General features: G+C 40.2%; 1 protein-coding gene across 3 annotated transcripts in view; it reads right to left on the bottom strand.

Moving 5' to 3' along the window:
• Window positions 1–17001, bottom strand: part of TK2 (thymidine kinase 2) — a 977831-nt gene that overhangs the window by 335011 nt on the left and 625819 nt on the right. For all 3 annotated transcript variants that reach the window (XM_069653082.1, XM_069653073.1, XM_069653092.1), the window contains one exon: window positions 2462–2541. In XM_069653082.1, coding sequence (XP_069509183.1) covers window positions 2462–2541 — 80 coding nt within the window. The remainder of the gene's footprint in view (window positions 1–2461; window positions 2542–17001) is intronic.

The raw sequence follows: 17001 nt of genomic DNA on the forward strand, positions 1-17001 counted from the left end.
TACCAAAGGTTGGTTTTGCTTACACCTGTAGTCCTAGTTGTGTGTAGTGGTCCCAGAGGGTACTGCATACAAACTGTCTAACAACACATGAGTAAACTCCATCAAAGCCAAGAGGAGAAAACCCCCCACCCCATGGCACGTGTAAAGGGCCTTATTACATAGAAAATGTGTGGAACAACAGCACCCATGTCTCGGCACCAAAGTTCCATTTTTGTAGTACGCCCAGATGCCATTTTTTACTAGGCCCAAAAACCAGATGCCATTTTTTTTAGGCCCAAAAACCGCATTTCCAGACTCTCACACAGAGGGACCAAGCCATCCACACACCAGGTCAGCTCTGCACAAAGTTTGTTCCCATGGATGTCCATCCGTTCCCTGTCCTCTCAATGTTGCAAATACCTAGTATCGTTTTTCAAGAATATGCTCTGCGAGGAGCGCGAGACAGTACTAGACCCCAGCACCATGTCCATGCATCTCCACAAAACTGCTAGTGCACCCCTGACCCCCACCCCAGCCAGGTCAGAGGCCACCATACATCACAGTCCCGACCATGAACCCCTTCCATGCCGATAAACATTTAACCTCCTTGTCCTGACGATTTCAGATTAACCACCACAGATCTAAGCCTGTGCAACAATATATTCTCCCAATAGCAACACATGTCTGTTCGTATCATGAGGCACCAGTGAAGGCAGATAGTAGATCAAACCCCCTGGAGAGAAACTTGGGTGCGGGAACTGCGTTATCAATGAAGCCCTGAATGTGGGGGTCGCCATGTCGAACTATATTATCCTCTTTCCTCAAAGCAGCCCCTCTCATATGATGTTCAGGTATCTGCCATTGCTCATGAATTACCGGTGCCTGTTTAGTTTAGATTAGTGTGAATGTTTCGCCTGCATGACCTGACTTTTGCCGCAGAGATGAGCCCAGCTGAGCCACGTGCACCAAGATCGACTGGGAAGCAACGGCCAATTAGCGCCTGGCATCCCATATGTAGTAGGCCCAGCTATATGTCTCCCACCAACCAGCAACATGACTTTTGCCTTATGCAATATCGTCACTGATGATGCGTTTGCCCTTTTTATTGTGCTGCCCATGTCATGTTTGGCAGCGCGCTCTCGGCTCTTGGTCTTATTCTCAGATGGGTTGTGTAATTATTGGAACACGTATTTAGAGGTTGGTGCCTTCACCATTTTTACACCTGCAGTCCTGTAATAGGAAGCATGTGTGGATGATTGTTGCACAATGAAGGGACATGCCTGAACTTTACTACTCTTAGTAGGCCTCTTCCTCATCCCAGTACCAGATTGGTAAAAGAGCATAGTCTTCACTGCTCTTAGTTGCCTCTTCCTCATGCCAGTACCAGATTGGTAAAAGAGCATAGTCTTCACTGCTCCTAGTTGCCTCTTCTTCGTCCCAGTACTGTCAATTGTCAATGGCGGAGAAATGAGGGGAGCTTGTGGCAGGGTTGATTGTCAGTAGGAAAAGGGGAATACCATGTCTCGCCTGCAGGCCTTTCTCACCCTCCTTCTGGCTCTTCAAGGCTTGCCATTTCTCCTGATGTTATTCTTAACATAGGGAATGGGATAGCAATATTCCACAAAGGCTTCTGATACTAAGGGTTCATCACGAAATGGAGAGGGGGAAATACTGCATCTCACATGAGGATACTACATTCCCATTCCCCTAGGACCCTCCACCCTCCACCCTCCCTCGCTTCTCCACCACCAGGGTCAGGATCCAAGAGCAATGGCCTTTTCCTGGACACCTGAGAAAAGGACCCAGGGGAAGTAGAAGTGAGAATACCCTCAGGTTTCTCACAATAGCCAGACACGTGATTGGAGACTTGTACACCAGGGAAACTTGATTCCAAATAGTTTAGCTGCCTTATGCAGCATCTCTAGAGAGGTTATCAGACCATTTGCTGCATGACCAGGCATTCCCAACAAGTTAGAAAGGAGGATGAGAGTAATGAATTTAAGAGTAAGGGGAACACCACTTTTTCTAGCACATTTACACACTCATCTTATTCAATCTCTTAAAAATAGATGAGTCAAACACAGGTACAATTAAGCACGCAGACAGGTTTTTAATGTGAAATGACAAAACAGGGCGATCTAAATTACCTTTATCAATTTTATTGGCAACTTACAACAGACTACATATAAACCGTATCTATTTTTCCTTTCAATTTGTATTAGGCCAACATGCCTAAAAAGTGATGTGCAGTGGCAGGGAGTGAAAAAGATTTGTTGGATAGCTAATGGAAAATTACTGCAGAGGAAAATAAAGCAATTAGAAACCAATAACAAAGAATTATTGCTAAAAATCAGATTTCTGACCATGTCATTTTTTATGGTGTATATTTCACTCACATCTGGATGCACAGAACATCTTAAATGTTGTTGAAGGGCAAACCTAAGCCTAATTTGGCTGCACTAAGTGTTCATGATTTACTCACCATAGGAATGATCTTCTCCTCTTCTCTGCATCTTTTCTTCAATCTCTCATAACAGGTCTTCGGAGAGGACTGTAAATACACTGCAGAAAAAAGGACAGGGTTATGGAATGCCCACTGGCCTAAATGTAAATGCAGAGGAAGAAAAACACTAATCAAGAGAATTAGTACAGTCCACTCATTGTCCTACAGTCACTATGCTAAACTCCATGAATAGCCCACATGCAAAGTTGCTGAGGTTCCAAGATGTCATCACCCAGTGTGAAAATCATTTCACTGTGTACATTTTTAAGACTGAGCGAGGCTGTCCAATCCTCTTTGGTGGCCCTGCCGTCCACCTCCCTTCACAGACACACCGACATACACACACAGTTATGATTACATCATCAGAAGGAAACACACAATAGATGCGTTGGAAATCATAGGAGATACGAAGGATCCATATTCATTCCCAGGATTAGATCAAATAAGACTAAGACTAAGAGAAGGAGGAGGACTAGGATGAATGACTATGGTAAAGAACCATTACAAAGGGATGTGACCAAGGAGAAGGACTTGGATATAGAAGAAGGACTATGACCAAGAACTATTGAAAGAAAGGGATTATAATGAAGAAGGAGCAGGATGAAGGAAAGCGACTATGAAGAAAGACTATCATGCAGCACTATGACAAAGGAGAAAGACTAGGATGAAATACGTAGGATTAGAATGCAGAACGATGATGAAGTTCCAGAACAAATAACAGGGACTATGATGAAGCATTATGACAAAGGAAAGCACTAGGATGAAGGAGAAGTACCAGGACAAAGAAAAAGGACTATGATGAAAGAGAAGAGCTCTGATGAAGGGCTGTGATCAAGGTGAAGGACTAGGATAAAGGAAAATGAAGAGCTAGAAAAAAGAATGGTAAGTGGAAAGACACAAAGATAATCTGTGATGAGCCCAATGTATGCTAATAGCATTGACATTTATCATACCAATCAAATATTCTGCTTCTTAACATCCTTCCTTAGCTCTCTCTTCTCTATAGCAATGCGTTGGCCACTAGGTGGCCAAAGTACCATTCTTTTTTCTAGTTCTTCCTTCTCCTTTGTGCTCGTCCTTCACCTTGATTCACGTGACAGAGAAAAACTTTTGGAAAATCCAAGCTCTGGAGGGACAACTGTGACGGGTCAGAAGGAGGTGGACACTTGGAGGACATTATTACTGGTGTTTATTAAAATAATAAAGATGAGGCCTATCTTTCCCTACTGCTAGGGGGGTATCTCTGCCTATATAAATAACTAGAGGCGGTTGTCAGTTAGAAATCCCTAATGAATAGGAACAGGGTCCAAAACTAGTTCTAACTGACACTACCACTATTTTAACTACTCTCTCCTGTTCATCTCTTATGTCAATGTCCCTTCTTAGTCCAAACTTCTCTTCAGTCAGATATCTTCAAATAGTGCCTTACCCTCTTCTGGGAAAGGTTGTGTAACTCTTTTATAATGCACTTGGGTTTTGTCTCCCTTCTAGGGACAGTTGTTCCACAGTCCTTTGTGTTAAGATGGATTTCTAAACTCTGACCTGGTGAGCAGAAGTTTAAGAGGCCAGCCTCGGTTTAGTGAAACAGGGGAACCTTCTTGACAAGCCAGACCAATCTAAGTAGCTTTGCAGATGGTCAAGACTAAGGCTCAGGAGGCATGAGAGTGATCGGAAGCCCACAATGAACACACACAGCAAAGATCCACAAATGACTCAAGTGTATATGAAAAATATTTATACATTTGTTGTCGGCAGGACCAAATAGACACAAGTAACTTTAGCAATGAGAAAACAGTTATCACACAAATCCTTAGACTATATAATATATATTCATTAAAAAAACTTTGTTAAAGGGACGTTATGGTTCCAAGTAAAACCGAAAACCCCTGAAATTCGCCAGTTATGGTAAGCTAAGCAACCATAACTTGCGCCACCACCGTGCACTGCTAAGACTAACAGCCAGGACATCACAAATTTCATCACAATGTCGGTGGACAGCGCGCCTATCCGGCCTGTCCGTAATTAACAAAATGGGGATGTCCTAAGGACACTATACCTCTCCGCACCATTCGCAACCAAGATGTAACTGCTTAGAACACAACAGCTGTCTGGGATGTCCGTAGTCAAACAAAATGGAGGTGTCCTAAGGACACACTACCTGGCCGTGCAGTCTGCAGAACATCTACACACATGCGCACCACACCCATAAATCCTGTGAAAATCGCGCATGTCCGTAACTGTCCGTCTCACTTGTGTTGCACGTTTAATTCGTTTCAGGACCCGAACACTGTCCGTAGAACACCCGCGCGTATGCGCACGACCGCTCCTGCGCATTTGATGTCCTACGGACACCCGTTCCCTTCGCGGACGTGTTCCCGACATCATCATGTGACCGCACCCACGCTGAGCGTGTGTAACATTTTAAAAGAACTTATTCAGACAATCCAAATTATTTTACAGTAAAAAATCACCATTTCACATGTCCCAGACAATGGCCCTAGCTTTCCACATATTTTTTCTAACTTTTTGAACGCTTTTGAGTATTTGATATTTTTTCGAGACGCACCCCTCCACCCTTATAAAAAGCCACACCCCAGAGCTGATCTTCATTGTACTTCTGCCTATTGCAGATTGACTTTTGCTGCCTTTAGTGCTCTACCTAAGATTACCTCATCAAGCCTAATGGCATGCATGGCTGCTATTGCTACATCAGCCTCAGCACCACCACCTCCCCAAGGGCCTGCAGAGGGGAACACGCGTGAGGATGTAGAGAACGAGGATGAAGAGGATGAAGAGAATGAGGTGGAGGAACGCCCTACTACCAGCACTCGCCGGGAGTCTAGGGTGTGGCGGTTGTTTACCATTTATGGTAACGTACCAAAACCACATGCGGACAAGGTCACCTGTAACCAGTGCAAATTAGTGCTGAGTCATCGGAGACGTGGTGCATACAGCTTTGGTACGGCATCCATGGAGCGACACCTAACTTTGTTCCACGGTGCGGACATTTGCAAGGTTGTACCTTGTGATGAATGTAGTAGGTTGAGATCCCCCATACCTTATTTTTTTTCAACAGACCCCAAAGAATGCTTACCAAAAAGCAAGTCCGTAGAAAGCAACGCAGAAATAGAGCAAATGAAAATAAAAGTGTCCAAAATAAGCATCCATCTCTACCAGAGTTTGTACAAAACGTTCAACCAAAACAGCTAATGCAGTCATTTAGCGAAACAAAAGAAGCTTCTAGTACAGAAACTTTGCCTCCTCTATCAAAATGTAATACGAAACAGAAAGTGATTAACAAGAATTCAGCTACCACTACTGCTAACACTGCTCCTATAAATCTTGATATAGTGGCAAGTAAGCATACCAAAAAAAGTATTTTAGCAAAAATGTTCCGCCACAGAGTCCTTCAAAATCTTATAAAACAGGAGCGAAATCATGCACAACCCTTAAAACCTACCATAGAAAATTAATCCTAGAAGCTCTCGTAGACAGTGCAATCCTTTTCAAAAGGAAGTTATTTATTTTAGTTTTAAACTGGATGAAACCACTAAAAAACCTAGTACTAAACTGCAAAAAATCTTCTCAATAAACGCAATGTCAACAAAAATAACTTCTTAAATATCTGTGAAGGTGAATGGAGTCACACCACGACCACATAACCATATTTTAATGAAGAAACATACAAACAAAACCAAACAAACAAATTGCCATCCATAGCAGTGGACAAGGTTATGAAAAAATTAATAATACCATCATGGAACAAGAAACACTGCTTACAAAAATATCCCCAGAAAACTCAGAATTACCTCTCCATTCGACTGAACCAGAACGTTCAGTATACAAATGGCCGTGCACGTCAATGTGTAACATTCCCAACAAATCTTTCAAATCTTTACACCAATCAGTATATGAAAGGTAAAGACAAAATCAAAATGAAAGTGCTGCAAAATATGGATACCTGTCCAGTGCGCAAATACACAGGACTACAAGGACATTCATTAGCCTGCATTTCAGGACCTATTAAAAAAAGCAGCTTCCATGATATCAAATGATATCAACACATCATTCAACTGTAAGAAATCTAGTCTATAAACTGTACTATGCTAAAAGTCCTGCTTTAGAACTAGCCAGTTTAAATAACACTCTTCTACATGGTACGCCCAAAGACCTACAAGAAGAAATCGACCGTATCCAGAGAAAATATTTTGGAAGTGAAAGCCACTTACAAAATTCAATAGCTTTAGAACAGACTAGCAACAATTCTGCACATGGCAACCTTCTACTACACACATACAAAAAAGAAATACTAAAATGTAAAAGTACATCTGCTGAAGTAACAAACCATGTGTGTGTGTGTTGCTGCAGAACTTTTTACAAAAGTAACACAAAAACTATAGAAGTAACATACAAAATAGAAGACAATGAAGATTCCAAATGGTTTGAATTAGCTCTCTACCTTTTAGCAGAGAAAAAATACGAAATAAGTGAGCCCTTAATACTTTGCAGTTAACCAAACTCCTTCACGTGCTATCAAAAATAACTTGGAATTATTTCCACTACCAAAACCCCTGCAACAACTCAATTTGTATGAGAGCATCATAATTCAAACAGTGCACCCATTCCAAGCAATAATACGCATTCAACCAAAAACAGCAAAATTACCTCCCTCTGAATTGCTGAAAGGCATTTGTGGCAAAGTAGTTTATTTACCATTAGATCTGACAGAAAATGTGCACACTCTAAGAGTGCAACATCCAATAGAGCCATCTTTAATTGTCTTAGTAAATGGTGTACTAACAAAAGACAACAAAATTTGGCAACAACTCATGGATTTACATAAAGTTAGACAAGCATTGCAATATCTAAAAGACAATAATGAATACTACAAAGAAATAAATATTGAAGAAAACTTAAGGGAAACAACTGAAATAATTCAAGACTCACCAGAAACTGGTCAATTTGAACTTCTAGATCCTGCTACAGTATCCAATATTTTAGACCATTATACAATTCATCCATTGCACTCTAATGACAGCATAGATGATGCACTAGAAACTTACCAAATGCGACAAACCAAAGGTTCACCAATGAGCATATGGGAAAAAAGTACAGAAGCACGTGCTTTTCCTGTACTATTTCCTACTGGCGAAGGAGGAAGGTACGATGATAGACCAACTCAGATAACAGCATCAGAATACCGCTCATTACGGATGTATTCTGAAGATCCACATTTTGTTTAAATCTGGGAATACATTTTCCACCTACTCTTTGAAAGTCAACTAGCAACTCTATGTTACGGAGTTGCACACATATTGAAATCGGGAACCCACTTTCAAAATATGTCAGCTACGCAATTAATACAAAAAGTGCAAGAAAAAGATGAGGTTTTACAATCAAGCATTACAAATCTGTTTGCAAACATGCGTGGTACAAAAGAATACTGGTTCCGACGTCACGGAGATGTACGTTGTATGATCAGAAACCTTGGACCACCCACTTGGTTTGTTACGTTAAGTTGTGCAGAATATGCATGGGAAGATTTACATGATTTCCTACGCATATCAAACAAAAACAAAACAAACATAAATATACTAACACCTGGAGAACTTTGCTCTCTAGATCCTGTTAATGTTTCAAGATATTTCCACCATCGTTTCATTGCTATGCTACACTTTATTTGTAATAAAACTGTTCCACCCCTCGGAGAAGTGCAACACTTCTTTTGGAGAAAAGAATACCAAGCCAGAGGAGCACCACATATCCACATGCTTTTATGGATTAAAGATTCTCCTAAATTTGGTCAGGAGAGTGATGCCACTGTTTCACAGTTGATCCAAAAATATGTCACTTGTGAAATCCCTTCACAAACGAGACATAGTGACCTTCATGCACAAATTGTACAATTTCAAAGACACAAATGTGGCAAATATTGTTGTCGCAAATACAAAAACAAAGGGAAATACTACACCAAATGCCGCTTTGGTTTCCCTAGACCAGTTACAGAAACAGTTGAAGTGAACAACTTCATGTCTTCAGTTAGACATAGTGTTAAAGGTAAATCACCTACGAACATGTATTACATAAAAAGAACAGAAGAATCAAAATATATCAAGGATTACAATGCAATCCTTGCCCTCTTATGGAATGCAAACATAGATGTGCAGTATATTGCAGACAATTCCACTGCAGTTGCACGATATGTTACAGCCTACTTAACAAAAGCAGAAAAAACAGAGCTTCAAGACCTCTGGAATTACCTATCATCAGACAAAAGACTATCTCAGAAATTGTACAGCTTAGGCATAAAAATGCTCTCTCAGAGAATGTGGCGACTACGAAGCTGCAGATCGTTTAACCGGTACTGCTTTGTATGGAAAATATAAAAATATAGTATGGCTAAGTCTTGGTTCTGCTAAATCTAGAAAAATAGTTCTCAAATCATATGAGGACATAGAAACAATAGTCAAAAATGATCCCAACAGCCAAGACATTTTGAAAAACTATTTACTAGACACAAACTACCCGAACAGGAGTACCACTTTGGAAACCATGTGTCTATACCACATAGCCCAAAACTTTGCATACAAAAATAATATAAAACCTGATGAAAACAAAAGGTAGATATAGAGTGACAGATTGTGAAGGCAGCTTAGTGAAATTTACCAAACAAAGCTTAATTAATCATATCAAATTGTCACTAAAAACTCCTCAACAGAAAGAACTATATTACATGTCCCTGATACAACTTTTTAAACCATGGAGAAAAGAAGAAGAGATACTAGATAACTATGACTGCTATGAAGTCACTTTCAAAGCAAATGAAAGCACCATCACCGATGTGAACTTTACGCAGTACAAAACAATGTTGCACAATGAACAGCAACACGAAGAAGAACTCCAGGCCCAATTAGATAAGGACACTTCCTACAGTAGTCAACCTTCTGTAACAGGAAGCCAAGAACCACTGGGACAGCCACTAATAGCAAATGAAGCAGAATTAGCTATGACAGAAGTAGAAAACACCATGTGTCATTATGAAGAAGATACAGAAGACTTAACTGTACTACAATCAAAACTTAAAGACCAACGCACCATTTTTGAAGGAGTAACAAAAGAAATTGCACATGGTGTACAACACGAAAATAAAGAATGTACCTGCCAAAATTACAAACCTATACTGCTATACGTCAGTGGTGAAGCTGGTTCAGGCAAAACATTCTTAATCAAAATCATCAGCAAGTTCCTTCAACAATTCACAAACAACAAACTGTCAGCTGTTATAACTGCCCCCACAGGTTTAGCTGCCTACAACATAGGCGGTGTCACTTTACACCGATTACTATTCCTTCCAGTAGAACACCAAAACAAATGAGACTATTACAAACTTTCTACAGAAGCTGCAATGGAAGTACGCAGAGTGTTAAAACAAATGAAAATGCTACTAATAGATGAAGTGAGCATGGTCTCCAACCTAATGTTGGCATGGATTCACCTCAGATTGCAAGAAGTACTTAAAAAAAAAAAAAAAAACTACGACGAACTCTTTGGAGGAAAACACATTGTTTTCGGAGATCTTCTTCAATTGACACCAGTGAAAGGTGAACCTATTTTTAAAACCTTAGGACACAAACTCTGCCGTAAAACTGTCGGCAGCATAGGAAATGTAAACCTTTGGCAACATTTCCAATACAGAGAATTAACAGAAAACATGCACCAATCTACAGACCTCACCTACGCCAACATTTTAAAAAGTATTAGAGTTGGTGTACAAGCAATATTAAAAACCCGGCACATCCATGCACTTTATGGCGAGAACTCATGTGCTACTGATGTTATGGAACAATTAGCACACAAAAATGTCAATTGTATGGCCTTAATGCCAACTCTTGCAAGCTGTTCCAAATTCAATGAAACAATGTTGAAAAAAGAAATGCAACCAATAATTGAAATTTGCTCCACAGACAAACTGGACGTACATGGTATGACACTACTCATGTGTCAACAAGCCACAACAAGACTAAATACCTTTGGATATTGAAACTAGAACAGATCCCGGGAAATCATGATGAGGTAACTTTAAATAGAAGATCGGTTATGGATCTATTCAGCTACATTCCGAAACTACGAGTAGTGAAGTCTGATGATCTCCAAATCGTTGACCCGAGCCACCAAGGATCCAGGGCAATTTCACATTTATACATAGCGTCATACGCAACAAAAAATGCCCTGGAATCTGCCCTTGAGGAACTTTTAATAATGGGCTACGATCTCACCGAATCTTCAAGAGAAATTAAAACTTGCAACTACCAAGTTAATAAAGATTACTTGGCATCTACAAAAGTAACAGAATACTCCCAGTCTTCACGTCAAAAACACCACCAATCATCAAAAAAAACGACCAACGGCCCAACCTTGGATCAAAATCCTAAACAGTCTGAAATCACCAATAAACCAAAATCTAAGGAGCCATCTAAAGACCCGGGAAACCTAAACCCAGAGCATAGAGAGCGGGCGGGTAGACTGACGTTCCCAAAAGAAGGTCAAAAACTCCAAAGGACAGTTCAGAACGAACCCCACCCAGTGACAACAAATCCATCTTCAAACCCATCTCTACTTTCTCTCTGGTCATGGTTACCAAAGGCTCTAAAGTTAAACAAACAAAAGTAGCCATTCGAGAACACGATCAACAACAACACAACAGACCGCCTAAACGCAAACGCTCAAAACCAAATAAAACTGTGCTCGTGGAACACCAGAGGTTTCCTTCATTTAACATCAGGATCTTCAAACCTAATAAACTATGATATTGTCTGCTTACAAGAGACATGGCTTATACACTCTCCAGTACTTGATGGCTATGAAACCCACACAGTGTTAGCTAAGAAAGGCTCTTTAGGCCGCCCAACGGCTGGTCTCCTGATAGCAATCCGTAGCGGACGAGGTCTCGTAAATTCGCAAAAGCTAAAAGAAAACCACTTCATGCTGATGGTAAAGCTAAATTGGATTACCAAAAAAAGAGAATCGTCTAAAACCTTGCTAAAGACACTTATAATTGTGACCATCTACTGGAACCCAGCCACTATTGAAAGTTCAAGATTCATCAACACAATAGAACAAGAACTGGACTGGGTGCAAGTTACACATAAGCCTGACCACGTAATTTTATGTGGTGACCTCAACATAAACAGTCAACCCTTGGTAAACTCAAAGGGATATAGATCGAAAAAATCAGCAGCAGACCAGAGGCCGACAAAATGGCAAAACTTAATGAAGTCTAGATCTTTTGACAACTTAGATCTAACATTTCCCGACTCTAATAGACTTCCAACTTGGGAAAGAGCAAACTCAACCTCCACAATTGACTATATCTTTGTATCTCGTTCTCTATTACCTCACATCATCTCCTTTAAAGTGATTAAAACAAAGGAAAGTGACCATAACCTACTAGAAACAATTTGGTCTACCTCCTCTCCGATTAACCACACCATGACTTCAGATATTGAACTCTCCACGCAAGGAACAAGACTCAGATTAACGGAAAAAGCAATAACTACTATTACAGCGCAATACAAAGACCACAGTAACCAACTCCCTAGGACAGACGTGGACTACCTACCCCTACTGACCATCTTTAAAGCTCCTCAAAAAAAAAAGAAGACTCCACCACCAGACCGAAAACATACCTATGACACATTAGTCACGGAAAAAAAAAGAGAACTGAGGAGAATAAAAAGACAAGCAAAAGGGTTGGAGCCCTCATCTGCACTTGAGACCATTAAAGTGGCCGTTAAAGACTACAAATCATGGTTAAAATGCTACCGCCATAAGTTGTACCAACAAGATGCGGAAAATATTCTCATGGCCATCACCAGAAACAACGCCAGAGACTTTTGGACCTTACTTCATTCAACTGCACCAGGAGATCGACCATGTCAAATAAATGGAATTGGTCAACTGACCTGGGAACACCACTTCCAAACCCTTTTTAAGAGTCCAACTATCAAAACCCCTTTGATGGAACCAAACGAAACCCCCTGGATCAGTGTGGACAACATTGAGGACATAATTGCCTTAATTAAAAAGTTAAAACCATCACGTGCGCCTGGACCGGATGGCATCACGAACCTCGATTTGAAATCTCATCCAGAGACTTGGGCTCCTCTTTTGAGCCAAATATTTAAACGCTGCACAGCCACAAAATCAATTCCATCTTCATGGACTTGTGCAAACGTCGTCCCTATCTACAAAAAAGGGGATAGATTAGACCCAGCGAATTATCGCCCTATCGCCCTCCTTGACCCAATAGGCAAAATGTTTGGGTCCTTGCTGCTAAAACATTTCATTACTTGGGCCAAAGATTCCCCGTGCCACGACAAGCTTCAAACTGGCTTTAAAAAGAACCTGGGGACTAATGCCAACATTTTGATATTGAGTGCCCTCAAAAGCAAAATCTTGGAGGGTCGCCCACGTCTATATATCACCTTTGTCGATCTCACACAAGCTTTTGACAAAGTCGATCGAGAAAGACTGTGGAGAAAGCTTACCCTATGGAGATGCCCATTAGACGTACTCAACCCAATTAAAGCCCTCTACTCAAATACTACCATGAGGGTCCGTCTGAACAAGCAAGGCACTCTAACACAAGCAATAACAACAAACAGAGGCGTCAAACAGGGATGTCCACTAGCACCGGCTCTGTTTTTGTCCTATTTAGGCGACTTCCAGGAAACGGAAACAAAGATTAGAGTTTTCCCACCTAAACTCGGAAGAGAACAAATTAGTCGCCTACTCTACGCCGACGACCTGATTTTGCTGGATAATACCCCCGTTGGCCTTCAACGTCAATTAACAAACCTTCAACTCTACATGACGTCAAACAATTTGGAAATAAATGAATCCAAAACAAAAATGATGACAATAGAGAAATTCTCTAAAAAGAAATCAGCACCGAACTTGAAACTTGGCACTACTACCATTGAAAAAGTCACAAATTTTAAATATTTGGGAGTCACCCTAGATAGCTCATACAAAGAAAAAGCAATGCAAGAGTCCCTACGCGCCAAAACTACCAAGCTAGCCACACAAGGAAAGGCGATTGACATCAAATATGGTAGATTCTCAATTAGACCTGTAAGAGATTTCTACAAAATGAAAGTTATCCCATCCTTGACATATGGCGCCGAAGCAATGCCGAATCTTCCTCACGACTTATGGCCAAAACTAGAAGCAAACTTCTGGCGCCCAATCTTGGGCCTGCCGAAAACAACTCCGATACCAGTAATTAGACGAGAACTAACTCTCTCCTCGCTAAAATCAACTGTGGATTGCAATAGCGTCATGCTTTATCGGAAATGTAGACAGAAAGAAACGCCTTACGCATACCAACTGATAAGTGAAGAAATCCGACTGGGTACTTGCCATATGCTCACTCCATGGGAAACTAAAGTCTTGAACATCTTAGACTCAGTTGCCTGTAACACAGAAGATCTCATCGCCAATCCCGTTCGAGTTGTCAAGAAAATCAAAGAACTCGACTGGATCAACACCAATGACTCTGCCTCAAAATACAAACTTGCCAGTCACCTTCCTCCCTTCTCTAAGAAACTTGACTCTATCCAACCTTTTCTGAAATGATTTCCAAATAGAGCGGCCCGAAATTATTTTTTAAAAATAAGATTGAACCTTCTAGAAACCAACGAAATACTGGCGATTAGACAACAATCCTTATCCAGCTTCTGCCGTCTCTGCAAGTCCACTACGGACAAGGAAACCATACGCCACCTCCTCCTGAACTGTCCGGCGACGATAGAAATTCGTGACAGATACCTGACAGACATTTTTACAAATTTTACTCTTCAAAAGGAAGAAACGTGTTGGAACAAACTGTTGGACGGAGACAAACAGGCATGGCAGTTGGCAACTATAAACATCATGAAACACATCCTTAACGTGCTTCTTCCAACACAGACTGAATGAAAAGTTCCACCGTTTCTTCCGTTTCTCTCGAACAAATCCTTTCCTCTCAACTGTTTTTTTTCTCTTTTTTGGAAACTTTGTTAAAAAATCTAGAAAGATTATATACAAATAAAAAATAATAATAATACCTTAGATAATTCTATCTCCAACACAGCTGGCTTGGAGAAAATATTAAAATGGTCCATAAACTGTAGAGTAATTCTTAAACGTAACCTTGACATGGAGCAAGGACTAGTTAATGGAGCAGTGGGTACAGTTGTTGGCTTTCAAACATACCAACGTGACAACAACATTCAGTTTGTCAATATTCTCTTCGACAAACTTTCAGAAATAAAAAAGGATAGGGCGCTCACAGCTCGATTCCTTCTCTTCAAAGACATGTATGTACGCAGAGAACAATTTTCTCTAACTCTTGCATATGCAGTCACCATTCATAAATCCCAAAATCTTACCTTAGACAAAGCATTAATATATATTGGTAACACAGTCTTTAAAGAAGGCATGAGCTACATAGCACTATCACGCTTACGTACACTTGATGGTCTATTTCTAATCAACTTTGATGCAAATAAAGTAAACACTGATATTCCTTGCATTTTAGAATACAACAGACTTTGTTCACTATACACCCCCCACCTAAAATCATATCCTGTTCCATAAAAAGGAAAACGTTGTAAAAGAAAACTAATTCAAACTGAAATGCAACAGGATCTGACTGCAAATCCTCCAAAGAGGGTAAAAGAAGGTAATACTTCATCAATTACCACAACCAAAGAAGAACCTATTAGTCAAAGTAACTCAGGTACTTCTTCAAAGAAGCAACACAAACTCCGAAAAAATGACTTGGACACAGAACTATCTGGTCCAATCAAATGTTCAAATGTAACTGGTGTAAGTTGCTCCGCAAATGTAGCAATGAATATTCTATTTCAATTGCCACCAATTGTTGACAACATTTACTTACACAATACAGACCAATTGTGTTTGCAAATGTTAGTCCTTCATAGAAACGCAACAAACAATCCTGTCAACACGTATAGTGTTTACGGAATAAGACAAGAATTGGACTACTGTGCTGGAATGGTGAAATTCACTATAAACTCACAAGAAGATCCACAAGAATTTCTAATGTACTTACTACAAGTACTGGAAAACAAAAACATAACTATAAATGAAATCTTCTAGATTTCATACATGTGGAAACATACCTGCACTCTTTGCAACAATGTGACACAGGGACAAATCCCTAATGAGCGCTTCGTGTATGTATCCATACCTAATTGTGAATCCATGCCATTTCAGCAACTTGTACAAAATTCAAACCATGGCAGATTATGTACTACCTGCAATTCAGATAATCGCTCCATTTTACTAATACAAACACATAGTAACTACGTAATACTAATGCTTCTACGTTACAATGCAGATGGTATCAAACACAACTGCAAGCTGACTGGATTTACACACGGTCAAGTATCACTTGGTAAGAAAACCTTCACAACAATAGGTATAATCTACCAAGCAGGAGCCACAACCAATGCAGGTCACTACACTACATATATTAAAAAGAAATGTGGATGGTTCGAATGTAATGATAGTACCATTACTCTAAAGCAGAGATTACCAGCAAATCTTACAAACGCTTATTTAATCTTCTTAAAACCAAAATTTAATAACTAATCTGTACTTCAACATTAACAAAATTTCAATTAAAAACTATAAACAGTTAGAATACGCCAACAGGTATCTAACTGGCCCAAGATTCTATAACAACCAAACAGATAAATGAATACCCCTAAATTGTAACAAAAAATAGACAGTTAGAATACGCCAAGAGGTATCTAACTGCTTCAGAAATCTGCAACAAGCCAACAGAAAAATATTGCTAAATATTTCCTCCAGGTACCAAACTCATGTAAAAAATATATCGAATCTCAACAAATCAAGCAGTAAGTATAATTTCAAACATTTGATAGATATTCAAATCTATAGGTCTGATATATGGCTGCGATATGGTGCGGTGGTTGTGGCCAGGGCCTAGAGTCTTGGGTGTATAGCCTACGGCCTACAGCCATGCACCCAAGACTCTAGGTCATGGACACAACCACCGCAGCATATCACACCCATTGTGGCTTATAACTTCAGTACTTATAAAACTTTGGACATAGATATCACTCATTTTTTAGACCTACTTTTTGGTCGTTTTAAAGAAAACTACTGGACGGATGTTCACCAAATTTACAAAAGGACGCTTTCGGGACCAAGCCCCTGCTCCTGACGCAAATTTGGTGAAAATCTGTCCAGCGTTTTGGGCTGTAGCGTGCACAAAGTTTTTCCCCATTGAGTCTATGGGAAAAAAAGAAGTTTTGCGACCACCCCTATAACTTTTCCCCCCTGGACCAAACTTTGCAAAAAATTCAGAGTGGGCCATATACTTTTTTTTGCAAAGTTTGGGGAGGATTCGTCCAGGGGGAGCAGAGTTATAAGCCACCCAAAAATGCTCTTCCTATGGAAACAGCAACTTAACCATAACTACACGG

This window comes from Ambystoma mexicanum, chromosome 1p (assembly GCF_040938575.1).
Source record: "Ambystoma mexicanum isolate Mex_15411 chromosome 1p, UKY_AmexF1_1, whole genome shotgun sequence".
Classification (NCBI taxonomy): domain Eukaryota; kingdom Metazoa; phylum Chordata; class Amphibia; order Caudata; family Ambystomatidae; genus Ambystoma; species Ambystoma mexicanum.